General features: G+C 31.4%; 1 protein-coding gene across 1 annotated transcript in view; it reads left to right on the top strand.

The window, feature by feature from the left end:
• Positions 1-26,433, top strand: part of LOC129958149 (importin subunit alpha-3-like) — a 62,195-nt gene that overhangs the window by 18,302 nt on the left and 17,460 nt on the right. The window contains exons 4-10 of the mRNA XM_056070374.1: positions 8,729-8,814; positions 8,902-8,988; positions 14,513-14,727; positions 15,085-15,147; positions 15,234-15,302; positions 15,390-15,518; positions 19,345-19,449. Coding sequence (XP_055926349.1) covers positions 8,729-8,814; positions 8,902-8,988; positions 14,513-14,727; positions 15,085-15,147; positions 15,234-15,302; positions 15,390-15,518; positions 19,345-19,449 — 754 coding nt within the window. The remainder of the gene's footprint in view (positions 1-8,728; positions 8,815-8,901; positions 8,989-14,512; positions 14,728-15,084; positions 15,148-15,233; positions 15,303-15,389; positions 15,519-19,344; positions 19,450-26,433) is intronic.

The raw sequence follows: 26,433 nt of genomic DNA, 5'->3' as shown, positions 1-26,433 counted from the left end.
CTCCATGAGGGAAGAATTGTTGATGCATTATGATCTTTAGTGTAAGAGGTGGAAACAATCTAATAACTCCAAACAAAAAGACATTTTGTTGCCTCCAAACAAAAGCAAAGCAATTTGTAATTTTTTTATTGCTTTTCAAGCAAGCATTCATTGCTTTGTGTGTGTGTGTTGACATGTCTTTTACTTTTGGAATTGTTTAGTATTTTTTTACTATCGTGTTTCTTAAAAAAAAATATATATATATATATATTTTTGGAAATGACAGTCTTTGTATTCACCCATACAAATATTGTGTCCATATATTCGTCTTTTGTCCAAAATTGCTATTTTCAATTATTATTTAAGTAATGGATTCCTATCTTTCATCTATTGGTGACTTTTATAATTATTAGGTAGTGGTATAATTTAATCTAGATTTTTGTATTTAAACAAAATTTCATTTTGTAAAAAAAAAAAAAAAAAAAAAAAAAAAAAAAATGCTAGTGTAAAGTGATCAACAGTTAAATTTTCTTGATGAAGTAAATATAATAAAATTAATGAAGGATGTTTTTTGCTGCTGTTGTTGTTATTAAACTTGCTACTAAACAAAAAATAAGATTATTTATTTATACAGATTTATTAAAATGCATGTTACAAAATGTTTTCCTAATTTTATGAATATAAATAATGAAAAGGTGATAATTTTTTCTCATCTGTTTAAGTATTTTCTTACAGCTGATGTTTGATTTAAAGAGAACTTTATAACAAGTGCATTATTTTTGAAAAAAACAAAGGTGTTAGGGCATCCACTCTCCTCTCAAATGTATTTAAATTGCATGAATTTTCTTTATATTATACTTTATTTTATATAGATATTTATTTTTAAGCAGCTATAAAAATGCTGTGTTCTATTTGCTTCAGAAGAAACTGGTTTATTGACATACAGTATATTTGAACTGCTTGACCATTATCGAGTAGTGTTCCAAGAGAAAACTTTGAGCTTCTCTTAAGAATAATTGAAATATATTTTCAAAATTGTGAAGCTTTATGATGGATTTTTTTAAATTTAAATTTTCCATTTAATACTTCTTTGTAGTTTGCAGCCATATTTATGTAAAGCTGATGGAATAATTTTGAATTACCATATTCTTGTTTAATTACTGATTTTTATGTGTTTAAAGATTTTTTTATTTGTAACAGAAGTTAATAAATTTTACAGAATTTGTGCTTCTAGAATTTTCACTTAAAGGGAAAAACTCTCTTTGAGTGAAACTTTAAGAAAAACTTTTTTTAAACTCTCAAACTAAAAAATTGTAAAAAGAAAGATAATTGAGTCTTAATTATATGAATTAATATTGCAAATTTTATCTTTCTTAATACATTTCGGATACAGTTTTTAAAAACTTCTATTTCATGCAATTTAATTTTGCAGCCTTTCTCATTCTTTAAAATTTAACCTAAAATGTGTTACTTGAACTCTTATTCCATATGTATGTATCATTTGACAACAATTCCAGATCTAAATTTTTTTTAAAAAAAGAAGAAAAAGGTGTTATTTCAATTTTTGTTTTCTGACTTATGAAATTTCTTTTTATTTATTTAGATTGTGAAAACACAGTTTTGTTTAGCAAAAGCTCATGCTCTTTAAAATGAAAATTCACTGTGTTCCACGCCCTTCTCATGTTTTCCCCTGTGGCTCCTGCTACACATTCCAATTGTTTTTAATGGTTTTTCTTAGCCGTAAAATAGTGCTGTGGGCAGTGCTGAACTCTGATTGCATCAGTTATTTTTTTACTTCAATCTTTTCAGTAATGCAGCCACACATAAAATCATCTGAGACTGGGAAATTGCACAAAAATTTTCAAATTCACCAATTAAATCTTTCCTGTAAAATTTGGAACTGTCCATATGCATGAAATCCTTTCATCATATGGCAAACAAAAATGGAAAAAAGAAAATGCATGTGCACATTTTATCTTGCTGTTTTCTATGATTCTAATTTCCAACATTTTGCTTTCTTTAATTTTTTGTTTGCTATGGATCATCTGTCAGCAGTTATCTAGCAGAGTGTGTGTGCATTTATAATATATAGATAGAGTATGAGGTAAGATAAAGAAAAATTATAAGCTTTATAATCTTTAAATTTTCCTAGTTTAAAAAAAATTAAATCAGAGAAAGCAAGCACAATGCATCATACATTCTACATAAAATACTAGATATAAATGCCAGTCCTTTGAAAGCTGCATTGAGTGATAATGTTTTTGCTAATTTTTTAGAGTAACTTTTACTAAATGAAAAAAAAAAAAAAAAAAAAAAAGTTGAATTTGATTCTATAATGATAAAGAGCTGATAATTGAAACTAATATGAAATGCAACTGTTTTGAATTCTTAGATTAGGGTTTAAACATTAATCAGATTGAGATGTTTCAGTCAGACACAGAGTATAAATTGTGAAGCAAATTATCTGCCTCTATGTTATTTTATTCTCTACTTCTAGATTTTACATTTTCTTGCATTTACAAGAAGAGGACACATGTTGGAAAATTGAGTTTGGGCTGAGATTTATTATAATGGTAGTATGTCTTTAGGTTGCTCATCAGTACAATATTAAAGTGCAATAGCCAAGTTAATTTCAAGAAAAGGGTCCTCAAACTTTCAATATAGCTTATATACTAATCGTGTCGCTTTCACTGAGCAGCACAGTTGGTAAGGTGCAGATGTGGCAGTCTCGAGACTCGAATTCTGACCTGGCCTAGTATTTTTTCAAAATTATTTCAAGTTAATTTACATATTTATAAATAATTTTAATGAAATGTTTGTTTTTATTTTTTATGCAAGAATAGATTTTAATTCTCCTAATTCTTGAATTATAATTATAGGTGAAAAATAATGAGATATCAATGCATTTTTCTTAAAGAATGATGAAATTTATTTAAATACTATTAACAATTTACAGACATTTTTAATTAATATGTAGCTCTTGAATAATGCAAAAATAAATACAAATATAACTTAAATGAGGATAAATATTAATTATAAAGAATGACACCATAAAAAATATTTCATTAATTTTATTTTACATGCAAGAACATTAATAGTGTAAAAACATTGGAAATAAGACAGATATATTTTGACATCTTGTACTATTGATAAGTAATGATGATCCACTAGAGAAACATTAACCTTTAGCTTATGGGTGGTATAACTGTTGTATCAGACCTTTTTTTTACTTCTGCTTATGGGACGGTACAGCTGCTGTACCAGCAATGAGTTTGGATTTCATTCCCGCAGTTTAACATTCTGGGTGAACCTTAATAGTCTCATAAAATCCCTTTCCTTTTGTGTCATTCCCTTTCGAGTTAGATTTCATCTAGCAGTTGTTATAATCACTAGACGCAAGCGAGTTTTGTGGGTCATGCTTTGACGACATTTTTTTAAAAATTACCATTCCTAAGAGGTTTGGAATGAGTTAGCATAATTTCACTTGTGAGTAGTACTCAATTGAAAATCTCCACCCACCCCCAGTTCCTTATTTTTTTTTAACTTTATAAATTCCTTAATTGTTTAGCTTAGTAAAATTTTGTATTTTTGTAATAATAAGTGTTTATAGTTAAGCTCATCTATTCGAATGAGGAATATTTGAACCAAGATGGGGTGGTATAATGAAGGTAATCAACGTCCTAGACAAACTGTTACTTCTTCGTTCCCATTTGTCACAAATAATGCTGAAAAAATAAATGGTACCCTGGATTGTTTTTTTTTTTTTGTTTTTTTTCCCTGTCATTATATTTTACATTTAAAAGTCACAAAACACTCTATTTTGTCTTCATGCTTACCCCCTGCCCCCATGACTGGAGCCATGGGATACATACTTCCCAGTCACTAATGCACTAATCTAATGCGGAATTAAAGAATCAATGCTTTAAATTTTAGCTTTAATTTTTGATACTTGAACTGTATATATTCCTGCTAAAAATACATTTTGGTTTTGATTTTTAAGTAAGCTGTCGGTTTTATTATTTTTCATGATTTATGAAAGCGATTGATTTAATAATTTATAATTAATCATTCATTAAAAGTTATAATTCTAATTTTAAAATATTGAAGGAAGTTCTTAATTATAAAATAATAATTATTAGCTTTTCTATGTGTTCAAATATTAGAAAAGAAATATTAAAATCTTTATACCTTCATTTCAATCCATTGAAAAGTTACTAGACACTTAAATGATTTCGGAAATATCTGTATTGAAATAAAATAAAGTAGTTGCATATATATATATATATATATATATATATATATATATATATATCAGGATTTCTAGATTTAATTTTAAGCATTTCTGAAAGATAATTTAAATCATCTGCTAGTAAAATTGCTTGTATTTAATTACAAATGCTAGAATGCCAGCTTTTTTTTTTTTTTTTTTTTTTTTTTTTGTGAAAATTTTTTGCTAACTGCTTTTCAGCGTAATATTACTGCAATGAAATCGTATGTATCAAATTAGAAATTAAGTAAACCATGTATAATCCTACTTTGGTTAAATTGTCTTAAATCTAGTAATTAACTTGCATATTAGTAACTTTTTCTGTAGAAAAATAATTTTTTGTTATAATTTTTGTTTGCATTTATTGATTGTCTACAAAATTAAGCTATTTTTTAAAAAATACTACACTACAATGAATAATCGAAATTCTCAGCAAAAAATAAATTTCAATATAAATTTTAAGCATTGACAATAGCATAAGAAAACTTACTAGTAATTTATATTAAGTTATTTGAACTATGTTATAATAAAAAAATTATATTTGATTTCTGTGAGTGTAATAGTATATTAATATTAAAACGTTCAAAGATATTTTAATCAACAGAAGAGCAAAGGATTGTTATTTGTATTATGCAGAAAGAAATGGGAATACTTTAAAAAAGAAAATATAAACAATTAGGATGTTTAATGCATTATTAAAATTTTGATGAGTGAGAAGAATAACATAATAAAGTTCATAATGATGTGTTCAAGCTTTATAAGAATTTAATTTACAGCTTCAGTAATGCTTGAGAAATTTAAGTACAAATATGATTGAAAAATTGACAAAATTTTGTTTAAGTGCTAAACAACTATACAGCAGATATCCTACTAGCAATTTATTTAATATCATAAAATTTAATTCAATACTTTCTTCTATTCAAAAAAAATTAATTAAAACTACATTAAAAAGCTTTTTCTTGAGTTCAGACGCGGTAAAACCGAAAAAAAAAAAAAAAAAAAAACCCCAACCTGGTTACGATGGAGAGGACAGATGACCAATTGCCACTACAGGTGGTCGAACTCGAAGAGGTTATTTTCAACAATCGCCTTTAAAAGGAGGAGAAAGCACCTTCTAGCTTTTCTCACTGAATGCCCGCATTTAATGATTTTTCTAAGTTTGAGTTCCTGAAGCTTAATGGTTAAATGGATAGACTGGAAACAAATTTCATTTACCTTCAAAAAAAAAAAAAAAAAATTGTCTGTCTTCAAAAAATCAAGCAGTGCTGGAAGCATGATTTTCTAGTCATGGGGATGCATTTTAAAAATATTTTGAACTATCTGTCTATGCATTCCATAACTTAACACTTGCTTTCTGTGTTTTTTTTCTTGTAGATTATTAATGTTGAGAACATTTGCTGATATATTTTTTTATTAATTTCTGCTGCTTTCTTTAATTTCCGATATAAACACAGCTTCTGTTAATTGTAACAAGTAATTTGTTATTATTAAAATTCACAAATTTAAAACTTCTAATGATTTTAAAATAATAATTAAATTATTTTTTAAATTATATTTATTTAACACTTAAAAATTATATTATAATCATAAATTCAAGTTATTTTATCTATGAGCAAAATTCTTCTTTTAAAAATTAAATTATAACTCCCGTATTAAGAGACAAAACATTTATTTTTGTATACAAAAACGAATAGTGTATTAAGTGAAACCATCCTTAAATTGTTAATATATATATAATTTGGAAATTTTTAAAAAGTAAATTATAATTCAAGAATTGTTAGAAAAGGCATTCATTTGTGCATTAAAATGAAAAACATGTTAATTAAAACTATTTGTAAATGTGTGAAATAATTTTAAAAGAAAATCGGTTTAAAAAATTTTTAAAAATACACTAGGTCAGGATAAAACTTGGGCGTCGTAATTGCTTAGCCAACACGTTACCAGTTGTGCTGTTCGGGCCTTCGCTGACGGTTAGTATATAGGGTATATTGATCATTTGAGGGCCGTTTTCTCGAAAGTGGCTGGTTATTGCACTTTAATATTTTAATGAATGAACATCCTAAAGGCTTACTACCATTATACTAATTCCCATCTCAAATCCAATTTTCCAACCCATTTTCTCCCTTGTTAGTTTGGTATTTTCTTCATTTGTTAATTTTTGTTTTTGTTTTGTCATCAAAATAAAAGCGGTCAGCAATATTACATGTATAAGCTTTGCTGTTTTTCAGTGTTCAAACTGTTTTTTAATTTTGCATCCGATAAAAAAGTTATTTGAATTGTAGCAGATGCACTTAAAATATGCAAAGCCATTTAGAGCATAATAATGGTGACATGCAAAATCCTTCACTGTGATTGTGGGCTTATATCCTCTGTAATACTTTCTGTAATATCTTTCTTTCCCCTAGTCCATTCTTTTCCTTGTAATATACAATATATATCTTCAACTGAATATTTTATAATACTATTTGCCATCCAGCTAAGAAAGCTAAGCCATCTAGAAGATAAGTTGTCCTCAAATCGCCTCCTTTGTATTGTTGGCTTTCAAATCTCAGCAGCAAGCTGAATTGGACCAATAAGATGATTCTCAAGAACTTAAATAATTAACCATCTTCAACTCTTTGTAAAGAAGACGTTGAAGTTATTGTAGCAAGATATTTTCTCTACCTCTTTAAATTACCTGATTACCAGTTGAATTTGTCAGTCCTTTATACTGTTAGTAATGCAAATCATTTTTTCGGAACAACACAAGGAGTGTTAAAATTATCATACCAATCATACTAAAAAAAAAAAAAACTTGAAGTGATCTAGAGTTTGAAGTCAACTTATTAACAGAAAACATGGATTCAAAAAAAGGCTTTTGCTTGTCAGTGCGAGAAAACAGGAAAAATGCAGGAAATTTAAAAATTGTCTAAAAAATCCGGGAAAATGCAGGGAAATTTGTACACTTTCATAAAAACGGGAAAATGCAGAGAATTTTAAGTTTCTTAATCCTTTCCACCCACCCATCTAAAAGATTAAAAAAAAAAAAAAAAAATGCCGATCTCTAAATATTGCAAGAATAAAACATCGCAGTCATAGCCTCCAAAAACGAAACAATATCATATGCGACTGTGTAATGCGGAAACTCGCTACTTTTCAACTCCCCCCACCCCCATTTTGTATATAGATCTGTCGCGTTTCGATTTGAGAGACAGTTATTCGTTTCCCATAAGATTGCCGAATTGCAGCCGATGAGCATGCGCGAAAGAATAAATTTCTCTGGCGGGAACATTCAATCTGCGGTTCATTTTCCATAAGATTCCCGAATTGTAGCTGATGAGCATGCACAAGATTTCTGTAACTGTGGGAAAGAATAGAATATATTACTCTGGCGGGATTAGCCGCATTCAGGTGCAGTGGTGTTTAGTCTACCATGAATTTATTGAATGCTTTTTTTTTAATTTGAGAAACTGTGAGCTTATTCAAAATAGATTAAAGAATTAAAAAAAACAATGAGCTGCTCTAAATTCGTATTTAATGCGAATTGGATGGGTAAAAAAAATCGATCCTGATTTTGCTGATTGAGTTCATGAAGGTCCGCAAAATCTATTTGTTGCGTACTGTTCGCTTTGTAAGAAGATAATAAGCCTAAATAATATGGGAAAACAGGCACTTACTAGACATGCCAAAAAAGTAAAATATACAAGACTTGCCTGCCAGTTCCAAAGAGTCGTCATTGATGTTGGATAAAAAGGAATACAGGAAAAGATGACATGCCAAATTTGAAAACGTCAAATTGAATGTCCGACCAGTTTCGAAATTTTTAATTAAAAAATAATAATTTAAAGCGGAATTTTTATGGACTTATTGAGTCACAATAAGTTTAAAGACCATAAAACTTCTTGAGCCATAAAGACCATAAAACTTATTGACCTTTAAACTTATTGAGTCACAATAAGTTTAAGAGCGCGTCCTTTAATGCATGCAATGATATTAGAAATATTTTCACATGTGTTCCATGAAAGTGGAATATCTAAAAAATGTACGGTAGGACGTAAAAATGTATCTTATTTGATAAGGATTAGCTCCCTGAAACTGATGGCTGAAAAATCTGCAGAAATTGATGCATATATAATAATACATACATAAATTGGAATACATTATGTCGAAATACATAAATCGGCAAAAATAAATAAATAAAAAAAGTAATCGATCTTTTTTTTTTTGTTGAAATCATTCAATGATTTGCATCATGACAGCATGATTTTTTATAAATGGAACTAAGTTAGTCTTAATGACTTTATTTACTTAAATTATTGAATTGGTTTTTGTCCATATTCTCAAATTTGTCTGTTTTGTAAATATTCACATATAGGATTAAAGTTAAAATTGACTTACTTTATTATTGATTAATCATTTAAAGTTTTTTTCATATGTACATTATTTTAAATATTGATAATGTGTGATTTTAAGAATGTCTTTTATAATTTTTCTTCATAATAGTCCATCTCTACAATTTGAAGCAGCCTGGGCTTTAACAAATATTGCGTCTGGAACATCTTTACAGACTACTGCAGTTGTAAATACAGGTATATTAAAATTCGCTTTTGAGCATTTTAATCAGAAATTTTTTTAAAAGATGTGTGTAATTTTAATATAATTTTCACTGCTTACAGGAGCAGTACCATTGTTTTTGGATTTACTTAAATCGCCCCATCAAAATGTTTGTGAACAAGCTGTTTGGGCTCTTGGTAACATTATTGGTAAGAAGTTTTTAATGTCTTAATCACTTTCAGTAGAAATTTCAGAAGAAAAATCGGATCATGTTTAGTACTATTCCCTTGCCATTATTGAGAAAAGTCGTTTTCTTATAATATATTTAGAATATTTTATTAAATTCCTGTTGGTTGATGAGTATGTGTCCCTCCCTCTGCATTTGTGCTTATATTATTGGCTGTCTTTATTTAATGTACATTCTGAGGACATTTTATTTTCAGAGAAATTTGCTCAATGTTTTTTTAGGAGGGTTCAACAGGAATTATCTCCTAAACATTAAAAGAGTCAAATTTGGTGCAAGATATTTTCTGTAATTTTGCTAATTTAAAATGTACAGTCACTGATATAAGAATTCTCAGAATATTAAGAAGATTGATCATTATCTAAACAGAATTCCCACAGTCCTTGCAAATTCCATGAATTTTATTTTGTTTTACTTGGATACTCATAAAACTATTTTTTTTAAACTGGATTCTTGAAAAATGGGCAAAATGCTTATCATTCCTTTTTGGGTAAAACAAGGAAATAAGTTTGTGATTTATTTCATTTCAAGAATTCCACCAATGGAAAAAGATGCCCATATCTGAACATCATCACCCCCTCCCTCTTTGTCTCTGTAGTTTGAAGGAAGCAGACGTGATTATTGCTACAACTACTATGGAATCTTCAACAAATCCTATTGCTAATGATAATATTATAATGTCATTCATTCTCTTCACAATGTTTATATGCAAAACTGAGAACTGCAATAGTCTATGAAGTGTATGAGGTGTTATGTTTTAAAATCTGCTTGCAAGTATTATACAAACTTGTTCTGAGAAATGTTCTGTAGCAGCAATTTCGTTAAAATGTTCTCCCATGGGCAAACAAATTGCTCTTAATTTTACTCTGCATTGTTCCATTTATTAAAGAGGTTTATTTAAATATCTGGTTGATCTTAATGTGTATGATGATTCACCAAGCATTCAACAAACTTTTGTAATGAAGCAAATAGATTTACACCTTCAGTTTTGGAATGAATGAAATAAGGAAATTAAAATCAAATATGTGGCTTCTGTTTTTATAGGCCATTCTATAGTGTAATTTGTTTTACAAGGATTTTGTAATTCTGTTGAAAAATTGGGTTTGAGAGAAGTTTTGTCTATCTCAAATTCTCATTAGATGGTCAGTTAGTATACTGGTTGTTTACTTATTAAAGAGTGAATTGGTAAAAGAATTTTCAGCTTAAAAATGTACATAGTTTCAGACTGTATACTATCAACAATACATTTAAAATGGCAAAATAGTACCCTTTTGAATATATATTGTAGAGAAACTTTCAGAAAGATTGATTTTCACTTTACTAATAACAGAGAGTGAAAAAATTTGGCTTGAACTTGTTCTCAGCTCAAAACCTTGCCGTTGTGCCATATTATTGTTGAAGATGATATCGGTACTTTGTCTTGGCAACAGTAATGTTCAGAGAGGATTTTCAATCGATAAAGATTAAGTATGTGAGAATATGAAAGATCACTCATTGCACAAAGAATTGTTTTTGACAGCATTTAAGCTGATTGTGGAATAATTATTTTGAAGTGCCAAAACAATTGATTGTATGCGTGAGGAATTTGAACCAAATATGAAGAGTATAAAGAGAACTGAAAGGAGGAAAAGAAATTGAGTGAAAATTTGGAATGATAAAAGGAAGCAAACTATCGTCTCAGAGAATCATAAGCAAAAATAAAATAATTTCCTGAGACAGCTCAAAAAGTTTAAGATTTTAGAAAGAAATCATAAGCCTCAAAATTTCGTAAGAAGCTTTTAAAACTTATTAATTCAATTTAAGCATAACTGGTTGTTTGAAATCAAGTATTTTTTTATTAGTACTCTTATTATTGATATTTCAATTTTAAAATTAATAAGTGATTATTATTTGTAATTTTTTTCATTTTAATTGGCAAGCATTTATTATTTGTTACTTCATTTATTATCTTTAAATAAGTAGCTTACATCTAGCATTAGCAATAAATGGAATTAAAAAACTTTTATTCATTTATAAAAATGCAAGTTTTTGATTAGAGGAAGTAATTTCTTATGATTTGTTAAAGAAAAATTATTTAAAGTTGTATTTGGGCATTTTCTTTCGTTTAAGCTTTTGCTAAATTATATATTAGGTATGTACATTCATACTGTTTTTATATTTATTCTGCAAAGTATAATCCTGGTACCAATACAAAGAGCACTAATTAGTTATTGAACTTCTTTAAAGTTTTGAGTAAGGTAATCTTTACTGTTAACATAATTTAACTTCTATACAGTAGTTTTAATATTTTTTAGTATTCTTATGCAATTTAAGAAGTAGAGTATTTTATTAAAATTTCCCTGTATTTTTTCTTTTTAAGAAATGTAATATGCTGTTTTAATAGTTTTTTAAGATGTTCTTCCCATTTTTAAAAAATTAATTTTTATGAACATGCTATTTTTCATATTAAATCAACTCCTTAGAATGTTTTTAATGTATGATTGTAGATAGGTGAATCTACAATATACATCATTAAAATCTTGTTAAAATGTTTTAAATAATGTAGATTGTACAGTGTTTCTGAGTAGGAAGAAAGCAATGAAACTGTTATAATTAATAGCCAGGTATGATTAATTAGTCAGGAAATTTTTTTTTTTTTTTTCACATTTTCTATAGCCATCCTGTGCAACTACTACTAAATGAGCAATGAAAATGGGGTCAGCTTGGTGGTATATGTTGAAGGTTGAAGAGTTCCCTATACTAAAATCTAAATTCAACAAGAAATACAAATTTCTTGTAAAATGTAGCAAAGATCTGTCTGTATTTGGCAAACTGAGGTTTTTCTTGTTACTGACTAAAATTATTGTCATATTCAATATTCTATCAGAGAAACTATCCACTTATGTTAATTTGGGCACAGAATATGAAAAAGATAACTGTATGTTTAAAAGCTCTCCACTTCATGAAAAATATTTTTGAAAGTGTAATATTTGTTAATAACATTTGCAAGTAAATTTTTTGAAGATTCATATGTCAAAATCAGGAAACTTACTTAAGGAGTTTTTGAGAAAAGAATGTAAAAAAAAAAAAAAAAAAGGCTTTGAATAAGATAAAAAAAAAAAATTGCACATGAAAGTTGGAACATTGTATATACTGTCATTTATAGTTTTAAATAAGTCTCCTCGTAACAAATACTTGCTAAGATTATGTGCTGTTTATTTTTAAGAAGAATGGCTAAAAAGCCCATTCCTGTAGTAATGAAGATGAAAGTCATTCTTTTTGTTCTTAAAATTATAAGCAACTATTAGAAAAATTTGTGACTCTTATTCAGAGTTACTAAATTTTATTAAAATAATGTGGTTTGCAGTTCAGCATAGATTGAGGTATCAAAAAACAATTTTTATCTAGATGTTTAGAAGGTCAAAAGTCTTATTATAAATTGTGGAAGATTATTTAAATTTTGATGATACTATCCTATATTTAGGCCATTGTTGAAAGGAGATTTTTTTTTTCTTACATAAAAATATTGAGATCAAAGGAGAAGCATATATTTCAAAATATTTCATTGTAGATGAATGGAGAAAATGCAGCTGAGTAGAGAATTTTCAAAGCACTAAACAGCTTGGAATATATGGGGGGGGAGAGAAATCCCTGTTTTAAACTGGAAAGCATGGACCAGGAAAGATTATCATCTCAAAATGATGAACACAGAAAAAGAATAAAATGCATTGCAAATGAACTAAATATTTAAATTCAAAAGGCTGAAATTTGGTGAGATGGTTGATTCATTGTTGAATTCTGCATAGAAACTAGTTTAAAAAAGCAGGAGGAAAAAATGTTTTTAATGCATAGCAAAACCTAATAGTTTTAGGAATTGACACTTTTTCAGAATAATTTAAATTATTATAATAACACTCTTCCAGTTCCTATATTTAAATGTCAATAAAAGTTTGTTGATTTTTTTTAATTTTTATTTTGCTAGCCAACAAAAAGTTTAGATTCTTGTGGGATTATCTGATTGTTAATGAACACCCAATAGTAGTTTATGTGAAATTTGCATTTAATACTAATTGTAGGGGGACAAAGACGCCAACATTGCAATCTCTAAAACCACTTTGAATTCCAAATTTTGATTTGAAAATTGTAAGACGAGCATAAAAAATTGCACACTTGAAAGTGAGACAATATTTGATTTAAATTTATCATTTGGATTTTTATTTAAAATATGTAATTTTTTGGTCTTTAAATTTTCAAAAAGGTCCTAGAAAGTCTTGAGTTCTTTCCTTCAATAAGAATGAAAATCTTGTGGGAGTGACTTTATACATCATATTATGACATCTGCATTTTTTAGCACTTAAATGCTCCTAGCACTTAAAACCTCCTTTTGATGTTTTGTCAGTATTTTCCAATTTTTTGTCTTCCCACAGAAATGTTTTACTAACATTTTGGAATAATAATGTTATTTTCTCTCTAGCTATTTAGAGATTTTCTTATAATGAAAATCTTAAAATTATCTAATATAAATGTTTACAGATGAACTTTTTAAAGAGTTCTAATTGTGTTATTGATAATACTTTGGGTATTACTCATGGAAGGATAAATCCAAAAGTACTTTTAGATCCAACACAGTATTTCATGTATTTCCTTGGTTGTTCCATCAAGTCCTTAATTTTCAAAACAAAATTATTTATATAAGGCTGCCAAGTTCAATTTATTTTCTGTGTTCTTATGACCCTGAATTATATTGTAACTGATGCTTTCTTTCTTGAGTTGTGAGATATTAGAACCAATATTTGACTTTTATTATATAAAACCACAATTATTATATATAAAAAGATCTGTTTGTTGGTAAAATTAAGAAAAAGTAGCAGAATTTGTATAAACTTATAATCATATAAGTTTTTCAAGAAATTTTATGTTCCTCTTATTCTGAAATAAAATTTCAGATAATTTTATTCTAAAAAAATTATATTTTTACTGATAGTTTCTATAGGAATTGGATATAAATTCTCTTATTTTTTGCTTATTTACCAATGAACTTTATGGAAGAAATGTTCAAATTTATTATGGTATCTTTTGAAAATCTCATTTGATTTTCCCAACATGCCTTGATGCATAATTCTGGTTGTTTTATGTACTCTAAAATAGAAAAATGTTTTATTCCTTGTATTATGGATGCTCCTGTATGTTTTTGGTTATTCATTCCATCTAATATTCGACTCAAATCTCATTTGTTTTTGGCAAAAGCCCTTAAAGTAATAATTTTCCATTTTATATGTGTTGAAATGTAACGGAATGTCGCTTGCCTTATCTAAAGAATTGCTATTTTAAAGTTGTTGTTTTTTAAATCGTTATTTTTTACTTGCTTTGATTGGAAGTTGTCTAAAGTGTTTAGAAAATGCTAGATTAATTGTATTTGTAAGTTAATTGAAGGAAATAACTTCCTGAATTTTATAAAAATTCCATTTTAACAGTCAGTTTAGAATTAGAATGCTTCTTTTCTTTTTCAGGTGATGGGCCTGACTTTCGAGACTATGTAATCAAACTTGGAGTTGTGGCACCTCTTTTGTCTTTCATCAAACCTGATATCCCGCTGCCATTTTTAAGAAATGTTACATGGGTGATCGTCAATTTGTGTCGTTCTAAAGATCCACCTCCTCCAGTAGAAACCATTAAAGAATTGCTCCCTGCACTTTGTATGCTAATTCACCATACAGATGTTAATGTAAGTTATTTTTTTAAAAAAAAATTATTACTTCTTAAGACAGCCTACAAATGGCATATTTCTTTATGAAAAATCCTTTCTAAGTTAACTTATGTCACCTCTCTAATGGCCTTTCTTGTGTATTCATTGGATTTGTAAGTAATATAATTGCTGCTCTGTGCATGAAAGATGTTATCGAAATTCTTTTTCTATTAGATGTACAAAATATTATTCATTTATATAATTCATTCATCATATTCATTTATAATGGTTTTATTTATTCTTAGGGTAATTATTTCTTATTCAACATGTACAAACTTTCCTTTTCATTTTTTGCTGTAGCGAAAGTTGTAATATTTACTAACTTTTTTTGAACAGATTTTAGTTGACACAGTGTGGGCTCTATCCTACCTTACAGATGGAGGAAATGACCAAATTCAAGTATGGAATTATATACTTTTCATTGTGCACTTTTATTATATGTAAAGAAAAATATGAAACGTGAAATTGCTTACTTTTCTTTGTAGATGGTGATAGATTCCAATGTTGTTCCGTTATTGGTTCCATTGTTAAGCCATAAGGAGGTTAAAGTTCAGGTAAGCTATAACATCAAATATCATATTAGATATACCGCAAAAAAGTGAGAAATTGAACACATTTATACTTAAAATATTTTTTACTAGACGGCAGCTCTTCGTGCAGTAGGCAATATTGTTACTGGTACTGATGAGCAAACTCAAGTTGTGCTAAATTGTGATGCCTTGTCACATTTTCCGGCCTTGCTGAATCACACAAAGGAAAAAATAAATAAGGTAAGAATTTATTTTTGTAATGTTCATGATACACGTATTTTGGAAATCATTAACCCATTAATGCTCAATTTAATGTGAAGCAAAGATTTCACTAAATTATTTTATACATATCTAGATAATTATGAAACAAAACTAAATTCTAAGGTGAAATAAAAATTGGGAGGTATTTTTTTTTTTTTTTTAGAAATATTAAAATATCAATAAATTGCCATTAAAATTTTTTGTAAATATATATTAAAAGATTTATTCAATAAAATATAAAGAAAAGATTAATTTTAATTTTGTTGGTTAACTTAAAAATAAGTTTTGAAAAAATTTCATTGACATTTTTGTCTTCAGAATTTAGTTAATGGGTGATATTTTAGTTATTCAATAATGGGTGCTAACTGAAAGTTATTTAGAAATACGTTTTGATTTTTTAGGCAAAGCAAAACGGAAGCAATGTCTTATATTCAGTTTAATTGCAAAAGTGAAATGTAACTGTCCTGTGATTAGTATGCTGAATGTTAATGGGTTAATTTGTAGTTTTTATTTAAATGGGTTATTAAGTGCCTTCCTGTAATGTCTTAGCCCAATGAAATTGTTTGGTTTTGTTGAGATTTCTTTTGGATTCAAAATTTTATTTGATCTCTTGTTATCAAAATTTTTTTACCTAGTTAGCAAAATCCTAATTGTTTTTGTTGATGTGAATTAGGAATCCAAATTTTCTTGACGTATATTCTTATTTTCATGCTTGTGCATATTTAATAGTTCACATATGATAGGTGTCTTTTTGCTATTATGTAATTATCTATACTCATTAATTTTATGTTTTTTCTAATTAGTTATTGGTGTTCAGCTGTTTTTGAAATAATTCATGATGCATTTTTGAACTAGACCCCACCTCTTGTATGCACTTCACACAGATTTATCGAAAAAAAAATAATTCATTCGAAATTTACCTAGGCCTCATCTATTTTTTTTTATATATACATTCACTATAAATAGGAATTTTTCTTTATTGGTGTTTCTTTGATAGTATAAAATATATGGAGATGTGTATAGGTTTTAAATTATCTTGCTATGAGTGTTAAATAAAAGAATTTAAAAAATAAAATTTGGGGGTGTTCTTTGTATTTTACCTTATACAGGGTGAGCTTGATCAATTCTTACAAACAAGAGCAAGCGATAGAAGAGCCCATGGGAATCATGAAACGCTATAGCAACCCTGTCCCATCTGTTATCCAACCTTATCCCATACAAGGATTTTGCTCAAAATCGCGAAAAAATCCAAATGTAAAAAAAATTTTGTGCACTTCTTCATCTAAGTAAGCACATATTCTGAAAGAACAGTTAATTCTTTAAAATGACACCAGTTTCATTAAAATACATTTATTCAAAGCCAAGAAATAAGCACCGAAACGTTGGCGAAATGCAGAATCGAAATGTCGCCAAAATTTCAAATTCTGAATTCCGAAAGCACCATACAAGCTATAATTTGTCAAATTCACCAAAAACTTGTCGAAGGAGTCCATCGTAAACCATATGATTGTTTTATTTCAGGAAAAGTAGTCTTTTATTGGCAAAACATCACGGATATCAGTGTTCATTGAAAGAGAGATTTGACAAAAATTCGCCTAGCAGAACAATTACGAATAAATAGAAGATATGTAAATCCGCTGTTATGAACGTTTTTGTATATGCAGATGTGTTGTAATCTACCTGTGCGCACATCTCACACTCGGCACAAAAGACAAGATAATCCACTGATTATCTCATTAGCTTATTAACCCTTCAGATATTTCTTCCAGTTATTGTTTCATCATTTCATGACGTCGCTTCAGATAGACCCCTTTTTTCCCTCACACTATACGCATTACTACTTACCTCTGCTAGGAGTATGTCTCGTTTCACAAACAAAGAGTACGCAGATATTCATTTTGTATACGGATTTTGCAATGGTAACTCTCGGAGAGCAGTAGAAAAGTATAGTCTGCGTTACCTAAATCGTCGTACACCTAACTCGGCTGGGTTTGCCATAGTTCACCTGAGGCCAAGGGAGACTTTCATTTAGTAAGTTGTTTATAAAAAGTAAGAATCGCCTATCCGTCACCGTTGAGAAAAGTGCACTCGACACATTAGATGAAAATCCAAGTATAAGTTCTCGTACACTTGCTAGTGAAGTTCCAACTTCACAAAGTACAGTGATGAATATTGCACAAAAACGAGTACCACCCATACCATTTTACACAGGTGCAACAATTACGGTGTTCAGACTTCCAAAAGCGGATAACAATTTGCAGTTGGTTGTTGCATAGAGATCGAAGAAATGCATTTCCTGAGACTATTACACTGGACATACGAGTCACTTTTTAAAATGGCATTTTCATTTAGCACAATTGGCATCAATACCGCAACAAAATCCACGCGTAATGCGAAACTTCTCGTTGCAGACACGATTCAACTTAAATGGATGGCTTGGAGTGGTCCGCGATTGCTTAATTGGCCCGCATGTTATCCAGGATTACTTGATGTCATTCCTGCACCCAAACAATGAGAATTCATCCTCCAACAAGGGGGGGGGCTCTGTAGATTCTTGAACGGTTCTTAGTACTTCCTAAATGTGTATTATTCACGATGGATTTGTCGTGGGAGGGGGCAATTTTTTGGCCACCTAGATCGCCAGATCTGACTCTAATGGACTTTTCAGTTTGGGGTTTTGTCATGCAAGAAGTTTACCACACAGAAGCTGCCAGTTAAGAAATCGGCTCGATGAGCAGATATTAAAACTTATGAGTACACTATAATTAAAAACAACTGTTACATCCATTCGGAAAATAGCAAGAGCATGTATTAAATGTAGGGGGCAAACAATTTCAGCAACAGCTTTAAACGCGTTACATTGTTTTAAGTTTAACGTCTTTTTTGCGTTTTTTCATATTTTTTCGCGAAATGTCTACTATTTTTCCCCCATTCTCAATACAAATGTTTTCTTATTTGACCTCAAGCCTTTTCTTCTTGCTCCTAACTTAAAACACTAGGATGAAGGTAAAACAGGAAATTAAAATCAGGAGTGGGAATGGCACCCCCTCTTCCGTCAAACGCCTATTTCAGGGACGTGTTGCCAACAAAGGAATTTTTTTCTGAATTAAAACACTTATATGGCTTATGGAGGGCTTATTCGAAAGCTGATAAAATAGACAAGTTTTTGGTGACTTTGACAAATTTTATCTTGTACGGTGTTTTCAGAATTAAAAATTTTGTAGCATTTCGATTTTGACTTTTGCGACAGTTTTGATGTTTATTACTAGGTTTTAAATCCATGTATTTTCTTGAAACTGGTGTTATTTTAAAGTCTTTTAAATGTTCTTTCAGAATATGTGCTTACTTTGCGTGAAGGTGTGCACAAAACTTTCTACCTTTTCCACTTTTTTCTTAGTCTCTGTGTGTCTACTTGCGTTTTTTATGTTACAGGTACCATTTTAACATGTTTTTCATTGAGAAGATTCCATTTTTATTAAAAATGATTGTTACCTTTTGAAATATCCAAAATGTTATTATTTTTACCAAGTGAAAGTTGAACTTTTGTTCACATCATTTTAATTTTCTACTTATCAATTTTAAAGAATACTTTTTGTTAGCCGAAAATAATTTTGAATGTTTTAACTAGTTATAGAACATAAAAAATCTTTTTTTTTTAGTTTGTTGTTAAAAATTAAGAAATTCAAGGTGGGTGCAGATTCCTTTTGAAACATATTTTAGCTGGACTATAATTGCTGTATCCCGACCTCCCCTCCCTTCTTCACTGTATCAAGTATTTCTTTTAAAATACCTTTATCTTTTTCAGGAAGCTGTGTGGTTTTTATCTAATATTACTGCTGGCAACCAACAACAAGTGCAAGCAGTTATTGATGCAGGTTTAATTCCTATGATAATTCATCATCTAAATAAGGTATAGTCTTCTGTTATTTTCATAGTATGTATTAAATTTTTCTAGTGATTGGTTCATTGCTCATTAGAAATACCTATATCTACTAAAAGATATATTTTATTAGAAGTTTTGCTGCCCTCTTTTTTTTTTTTTTTTTTTTTTTTTTTTTTAAATCTATGGATAAATGTTGTAGAGACATAGGAATTTTTTCTTAATATATTGTAACTATCATTTTTTGCTTTGTGACTGCTCTAAACAATATGTTTGCATTCACCGAACTCCCCACTAACCAATTCCTCTGCATTATTTCTATACGTTTATTCTCATTCTCAGGAATGTGCTTTGATTTCATCAAATTGGCCAATAAATGCTCGACATATACTGTATTTTCCAATAACATCATACATTTTAGATTCCACATTCTGAAAGGATTTTATTTTTATAATTTTGTTACGGATTTCCTCCGCCGGGTTCTTATGATAGTGGGTATGTGGTGCGAAAACACACCACATACCCACTATCAGCAGGCCTCAGTAGAAAAACAACAACGTTTATTTACACGAAGACACTAATACAAAGACGACGAGTACACGGACGACAAATATTTACAGTCGAGACGAACACAGAACAGCACACTACAGTAGACAATAACCCACAAGTAGTAATCGTCCACAGCACACGAAGCGGCTAGACAGAATCCAGCAGGAGAGGGCATCCTCGGAGCTTCGCTCTACTGTCTCTCCAACAGCTGAACTTCACTGTCTCTTCTCGCTTTAGCTGCATACTCACTACTTCTCACAACTGGCTACTACACAAAAGATACGACGCTGCTTCCACAGTAGACAACAGAATTCGGCACACAGCACTCGCTCCACACAGCGGTGGCATTCCGCTGTTTCTTCGCTATCCTCTCGAAGACTCGTTACTTGTCGGCGACTCAGACTACAATTCAATTCACCACCCAATTCACAACGACCTGCGCTGGAGACTTGTACAGTTGAAGGAGAGCCCGCTTCATCCAGAAGCTATCACTTGTAGTGACCTAGATTAGAGGAAATTGAACATGGCCTTCGATGAATAACCTGAACTTTCGTCTTCCTTGTGTGTTTGTTGACATTTTGAACCTGCTCTGCGAAGCAGGTCAGTCCCCTGGTGGAGAGGGAAGAAGAGGGTGGAACGCCGTCAGTCGGAATTCAGCTGCAGAGGGGAGGGTGAGTTGGGTTGCAGTAGAGATCGGAAAGTCTAGCCGGCAAGAATTTAGGTGTACTACTTAGGATAGTCTATTTGTTCAGAGCCAATCAGCATGCTTTTACATGGGATGGAAATGAGTTTAGGTTGTCATGACAGCTAGGAATTGGGACGTGGTCTGATTTAAAATTAAAAGTACATTTCTTGATCTAATGATATTGTGTTCATGGTTGTATTTTTCAATAGCTTTTATTGCCTCGTTTTCATGGGTGTCAAGTTTATTGTAAAAGTTTGTTGCAGTTTTCTTGATAGTTTGTCTGAAAGTTGGATACATGAGGGCTTCATATATTTCGGTGCTGGGCATGGCCCATGTAGCATCACAGATTTTCCTTATTATCATATTTTGTTGCCTTTCTAAGATTTTTAGGTTGGTTTTGGCTGCATGTCCTCAAACTTGGCGTGCATATGTCAGTATCGGACGCAAATAGGCTGTGTAAATAAGCATTTTAGTGTCCCTATGCATTTTAGAATTCAGAGAGATTAGGGGGAAGAACTTACGCGATTGAACTCGGAATTTGTCTTTAATGTAATGTATGTTCTCTCCAATTTAATTTTGACACCTAAGTATTTGGCTTTCTGAGACCATGGGATGTATTTGCCTTTGATTTGTATTCTTTCGAAGTTTTTGTCTCGGGGAGTTTTGTGAAAAAGTACAGCAACCGTTTTATCTGCATTTATCTCGGTCTTCCATTTTTCCATCCGTTCAGTGATTTTTGATAGATGCCTGTTTAGTGCTATTTCTACGTATCTTGCATTGTGGTTTTTGGCCAGAATTGCAGTGTTATCAGCATTTAGACACAAGACAGTGTTAAATTGCTTTGGGATGTCGTTTATGTAGCAGGAGAACAGAACTGGCTCCAATTTTGAGCCTTGTGGTACGCCTGCTTGTATGTTTTTTATGATTGAGAGTTCATTTTTCCCCCTTACTCTGAAGCTTCGATCGTTGAGATATGAAACAATGATTTTTATTAAATATCCTGGTATGTGGTTTTTGATTAACTTGTGAACTAAACCATTGATCTATACCCGATCGAAAGCTTTTTGGATATCAGGGAAGACAGCTCCTGTTTTTTGTTTGTTTAGAAAACCTGATATGATATATTCAGTTACTCTGATGAGTTGATGTGAAGTGCATAGGCTTGGTCTGAAGCCAAATTGTTCAGAATAAAGAATATTGTTTTCTTCTAGGTGTTGGTTGAGTCTTTTTAGTATATTTTCAGCAATCTTGCTAAAAGAGGAAAGTAGTGATATTGGTCTATAACTGGAAGGAATCGTGGGATCCTTACCAGATTTGTAAATGGGCACTACTGTGGCTGTCTTCCATCGTGTTTGGAACTAATCTAATTCCAAAGTTTTTTTGCACTAGTAGGGTGAAAAATAGTATAAAATTAAGTGGGAGGTTTTTAACCATGTTGTTTGTGATGTTGTCATGTCCAGGCGCTTTACTAATCTTGAGTTTTTTTTAATACTTTCTATGATTTCTGTAGGTATGAGTGGGTCAATGTTTACATTCGGGATTTAGTCGTCTCGTGACGCCATCTGTGTGTTATAGAAGTAGTTAACAGTTTCTTCGACCTCGAGTTCAGTTTCCTCATGGGATAATGGGTTCAATTTAAGTTTATTCTCTAGGCTATTAGCCAAGAAGTTTGCTTTTTCAAGATCGGTCTGTGCAATTCCGGCTGGACCGTTAAGGGTCGGAATGGTGAGTTTTTTCTTTTTGAAGGTTCTCGCAAAGTACCAGACATTTTGGTTTTCCAGGTTAAGATTAATTAGTTTATTTGTAAATTCTCTATTTTCAATTTCTTGTGCTAGTCTCGTTATTTTATGGTTCAGGTTATTGAGTTGTGTTTTAATTTCAGGGCGTTTAAATTTTTGATAGTTTTCTGATCTTGTTCCTTTCTGAATTTAAGTTTTTTTTTAATTTTGGATCTACATATGGTTTTCATCAGCGATTGGGTTCGAGTTGCGGTTTTTAGCATTGATTATTTCCAATTCTATCTGTTCTGCCAGTTAATCTATTTTTACCGGGTTATCGATGTTTGTGAAATTAACTATTGTGTTGCTTAAGTCGTTTTTAAATGCTTTGCGATTAGTTTTAGTTTTCCCCGTGGTGCTGGGTAAAGTGTATTTAAAGTGAAAATTAAGAGTGACCGGGTTGTGCTCAGAGCTCATTTCAGGGAGTGAGGTGATTTCGTAAGGAAATAGTCTTTTACTATTGCGAGGTCTATTGTAGTTTCGCAGCTGGTCCCAAATCTGGTCGAGCATTTTATGCGAATCTTTTATGTGTTTCCTCTTAGACAGTTTGAGTTGTTGTACCAACTCCTATGTTTAGCATTATAATCCAAACAAATTATTTGATTGGAGCTAATTTGTAAGATTGTCTCTAGATCAAATGTAAACATCTGAGTACCTGAGTTTGGTGGAATATATATTGAAGTTAATGTAATGGTTTCATAGTTTTTAGGGGTAATTGCTACTATTGTTGCCTCTAAATATTGGAGGGTGGGTGGGATAATTTGATGGTATTTGAAAGAGTTATTAATAAATATCATTGTTCCCCCGCTCGCATGTGCAGTATCCTATAATTGTAGTATACATCATAGTTTGCCTGGTAGACTCTTTTCCCAGGTCTCGGGTGGAATTCCTGTATTAATATGGCATGGGGCCTATGCTTATTTACAAACAGTCTCAGCTCATGAATTTTATGCCTAATCCCATTTGCGTTCCAATAGACAATTTTAAGATTATTGGCTCTGAACATTAATCAGTGGGGGTCTGTGCATTGCGCGCTATCTCATTTAATAATAGTCCACATTTGTCAGGTATATTATTTATATCGGCCATTTGTTTAAAAATATTTAAAATTCGTGGGAATTCTTCAAGGAACTTTTTAATTTGTGTGATGATGGTTACTATTTCTGCTAAGTCTATGCCCTTAAGTAAGTCAGTAGTCTCCTGATTTGTTTTGTTTTAGTCCGTGCTTGCTAGTGGCGCCATCTGTGGGGCGCTGGTAGATGGAAAAAGTTGAGCAAAAGAGATTCTCTGTCTTACTTTGTTTTGGTTTATACCAAATGCTCTCTGATTAGGTCTATTTATTTGCGGGAACTTTTCGCATCCCCTGTATGCGGCGACATGCCCCGTTTTATTGCAATTAATGCAGCGTGGCTGCTCGATCCTTTCCTTAATGTGACACTGATGTTTTATGTGCCTCCTTGCATTTGAGACATCTAGGTCACATGTTGTAATTCTCTGTTCTGTGCCCAAAGTTGTTAAAATTAAAGCATTGCGATGTAGTATTTCTGCCTCTGTATTCCTCGATTTCAACTTTGAGGTAGTTTTTCTGCTCTACTTTGTATATGTTGTGGATCTCGGCTGTTCGTTGTAATTCCACAAGGAATAAAGGGAAAGATTTTCGTGACATTTGTTGTGTCATTTTACATAATTTTTCTGTGGAGAATCCCTGCTCTACTAAGTAATCTTTGATTGTGTCAGTGAAGGTGTTAATCGGGAGTCCTCTGACTACTACTTTAACTGGGCTGGATATTTTTGGTCTGATTACATAATGCTCAAATCCTTCTTTTTTGCAGAACTCGTGCATATGTTGGTACCTTTTGTTATCCTGGGGGTAAAATTTGAAAAATCCGTTTCCTAGTTTATTATTTGTGATGCCAAATTTTTCATGGATTTTTCCTAGTACCTTATTATAGTCAGACGTGAATTTAAGCATTAATAGGGGAGTCCTGTCATTATTCTCTTGGTTGTTATTTACTGCCTCATCAGTTTGGCTATTATCATGTGCTAAGTTAATGTATCTATTTTTCGTTATTATGGTCTCGGCCTGGGTCACCTTAGGGTTGTTTTTAGCTGTTTTTTTTATTATTATTATGGACTAGATAAAGTACAGGGTGGTAAAAAAAAAAAAAAAAATCCCCTATATATGAAACCCTAGCGGCCTATCCGCTATTCCTAGTACCTTATTATAGTCAGACGTGAATTTAAGCATTAATAGGGGAGTCCTGTCATTATTCTCTTGGTTGTTATTTACTGCCTCATCAGTTTGGCTATTATCATGTGCTAAGTTAATGTATCTATTTTTCGTTATTATGGTCTCGGCCTGGGTCACCTTAGGGTTGTTTTTAGCTGTTTTTTTTATTATTATTATGGACTAGATAAAGTACAGGGTGGTAAAAAAAAAAAAAAAATCCCCTATATATGAAACCCTAGCGGCCTATCCGCTCAACCAATCGAACCAAAATTTCAGACATGTTTGAAGGTATGCGCTGTAGATTGTGATGATTCTAAACAACGTAGAGCTCACGGTTACGATTACAGTGAGAGAATTTCGAAATTTTCGAATGGCAACACCCACTTTTTCCTTGCGGAAATTGATCAGCATATTGAAAAACCACAAATGGTGTTGGAACGATTAGCGTGACGAAAATTGCCAGCGTACATCATTTGCAAAGAGCATTATAATTCACACTTTGCATAATTCACAGGGTTAGACAGTAGAAGCAAGCACCAATCGCAGAACACCGCGTGCAAAGCAGTGTGGGAAGAGTGTTTCTTCAGTCAGATGTTGGATTGTGCCAACAAGATGATGCTTACAAAGAAACAACGAGGGGAATTGATAAAGCTGTTTTATCTGAACGGGAAAAATGCTGCCGAAGCAGTACGAATTTATCTGCGAAATCACAAGCTAAGACGAAGCCCATGTTCCGTAAGAAGTGTACGTGATTTGGTAAGAAAATTTGAAGAAACTGGATGCACTTGCGATCTACCTCGATCGGGGCGACCATCTGTTCCAGTTGAAGTTGTTGCGGAAGTTCATAACACGATTACTGCAGGTCCATCGCATACTGAAAGAAATGTTGCTCGCAATTTGGATTTACCGAAAATCACAGTTCTCAGGCTTCTGCGCTCTGTTCTGCGGATGTTTCTTTATCGGTTTCAGTGCGTCCAGATGTTGCAGTCTAGAGGTGAAGAAAGATTCGCAAATTTTTTCCCTTACCAGATATGATGAAGATGACAGATGGCCACTGCGGATAATATGGACGGAGGAGGCACACTTCTCTTTAACTGGAAACGTTAATACCAAAAACTGTGTTCACTGGGCTGACAAAAACCCTCACGATGTGGCACCAGTGCCTTTACACGAAGCCAAAGTGACTGTTGTGGTGCGGCATCGCTAGTACATTTGTTCTCGGTCCGTACTTCTTCGAAGAGGTCACTACCACAGCTTTGAAATCGTGCTCTGTCACAAGTGCTCGGTATAAATCAATGTTGCAGAATTACGTTATTCCTGAATTGCAGCAACGAAATGTCATTAGTGACATTGTATGGATGCAAGATGGGACTCCTGCACACGTCGCCCGCCCAATGTGTTCGACCAGTGCTGAAACAACACTTTGGTGATAGTCATCTCTCGTAACTTTGCAGTTTCGTGGTCACCGCGATCCCCCGACCTATGGATTTCTGGTTCTGAGTTTATCTGAAATCTAAGGTGTACACGCCTGGTCCACGAGATGTGTCAGAATTGCAAGATGCCATAACACGTGAAGTTATGCAAATTCCTCCTTTCATGTTACGTTCGGCATTGTTGTCCACAATCTCCCGAATGCAATGCATTGTCGCCTGCGAAATGAACACGTTGAAAACCTGTAATTGTAACCTTCCATTCCAATAACAGCTTTCCTCTCTGTGTTGTCATTAGTCCTTTATAATGTTCTTCCTTGCAAATGCTTTACGGCAGCAATT

The sequence above is a fragment of the Argiope bruennichi genome, chromosome X1 (assembly GCF_947563725.1).
Source record: "Argiope bruennichi chromosome X1, qqArgBrue1.1, whole genome shotgun sequence".
Taxonomy (NCBI): domain Eukaryota; kingdom Metazoa; phylum Arthropoda; class Arachnida; order Araneae; family Araneidae; genus Argiope; species Argiope bruennichi.
This window is presented reverse-complemented; position numbering and strand designations above follow the sequence as displayed.